Genomic DNA, 819 nt, shown 5'->3' on the forward strand with positions numbered 1-819 from the left:
TTCTCTGGTTTCTCATACCTTCATTTGAGGTTCCAGGCTGTTGTTCTGGGGAGCTTCTGCAGCTCACCAGGGCCAAGCTGTTCCCTGGTCCACTCTTGCACTGTGCGTCCTCCAGGGCCCTCTTTCACAGCACAAAAGTATTGGCCCTTGAAGTACGCGTGGCCACCATCCACCGTGCGTGCTTGGTCACAGATGTAGCAGGGGTCCCCAGGCTGGTGCTGTGGCTTTCCCCTGCTACTTTGGAGGACTTTTTTGTCCTTTGCCGCTTTAATTTTGCGCCTGTAGACAGTGCAACGGGTGGGCTTGCTGGTCCCCGCCACTGGCTCTGCTGCCTGAAGCTGTCGAGGAGAGGAGCTGGAGGAGGAGGAGGATGACGAGGAGGATGAGGAGGCTGAGGAGGAGGAGGATGAGGAGGATGTGCAGTCGTAGTCCCCTAAAATATAAAATACAATACAGAACTCTGTTAGTCAAGGTACATAGAAACACATATGTAGTTTTAAAAAGTGTATTTGTAACAAACCTAATGAAGTGACATGTCTGGTTTTTCGCTTTGCTTTTCTGCCTTCCATTCTGTCCAAATAAAATGCTTGAATGAATTGACTGTCTGTTTTTTGCCTTTTTTTTGAAACCCCTCTTGGGGGAGACACACCTACCAGTTCGGCCCTCTGTCAGTCCGGTCAAACCCCCAAGTTCTCGCAGGAGATAAGAGCCCCCCTGTTGTTTTAATCAGGAAGCCAGGAGGTGAGAAGTGAAGGCCCCTCGGCACCCCCTGTTGTTTTACAATGTCCACTCTAAAAGGCCAATTCTCACCTAGTCTCT

The 819-nt window shown here is 50.3% G+C and overlaps 1 protein-coding gene across 1 annotated transcript; it reads right to left on the bottom strand.

Moving 5' to 3' along the window:
* LOC127359590 (corepressor interacting with RBPJ 1-like) lies at nucleotides 1-616 on the bottom strand. Its single transcript, XM_051393517.1, has 2 exons — nucleotides 521-616; nucleotides 1-433 (listed from the first exon to the last, which is right to left on the bottom strand). The coding sequence occupies exons 1-2, from the start codon at nucleotides 567-569 to the stop codon at nucleotides 21-23; spliced, it is 462 nt and encodes a 153-aa protein (XP_051249477.1). The 5' UTR covers nucleotides 570-616; the 3' UTR covers nucleotides 1-20.
* Nucleotides 617-819: the final 203 nt, after the last annotated feature.

The sequence above is a fragment of the Dicentrarchus labrax genome, unplaced genomic scaffold (assembly GCF_905237075.1).
Source record: "Dicentrarchus labrax unplaced genomic scaffold, dlabrax2021, whole genome shotgun sequence".
NCBI lineage: Eukaryota > Metazoa > Chordata > Actinopteri > Moronidae > Dicentrarchus > Dicentrarchus labrax.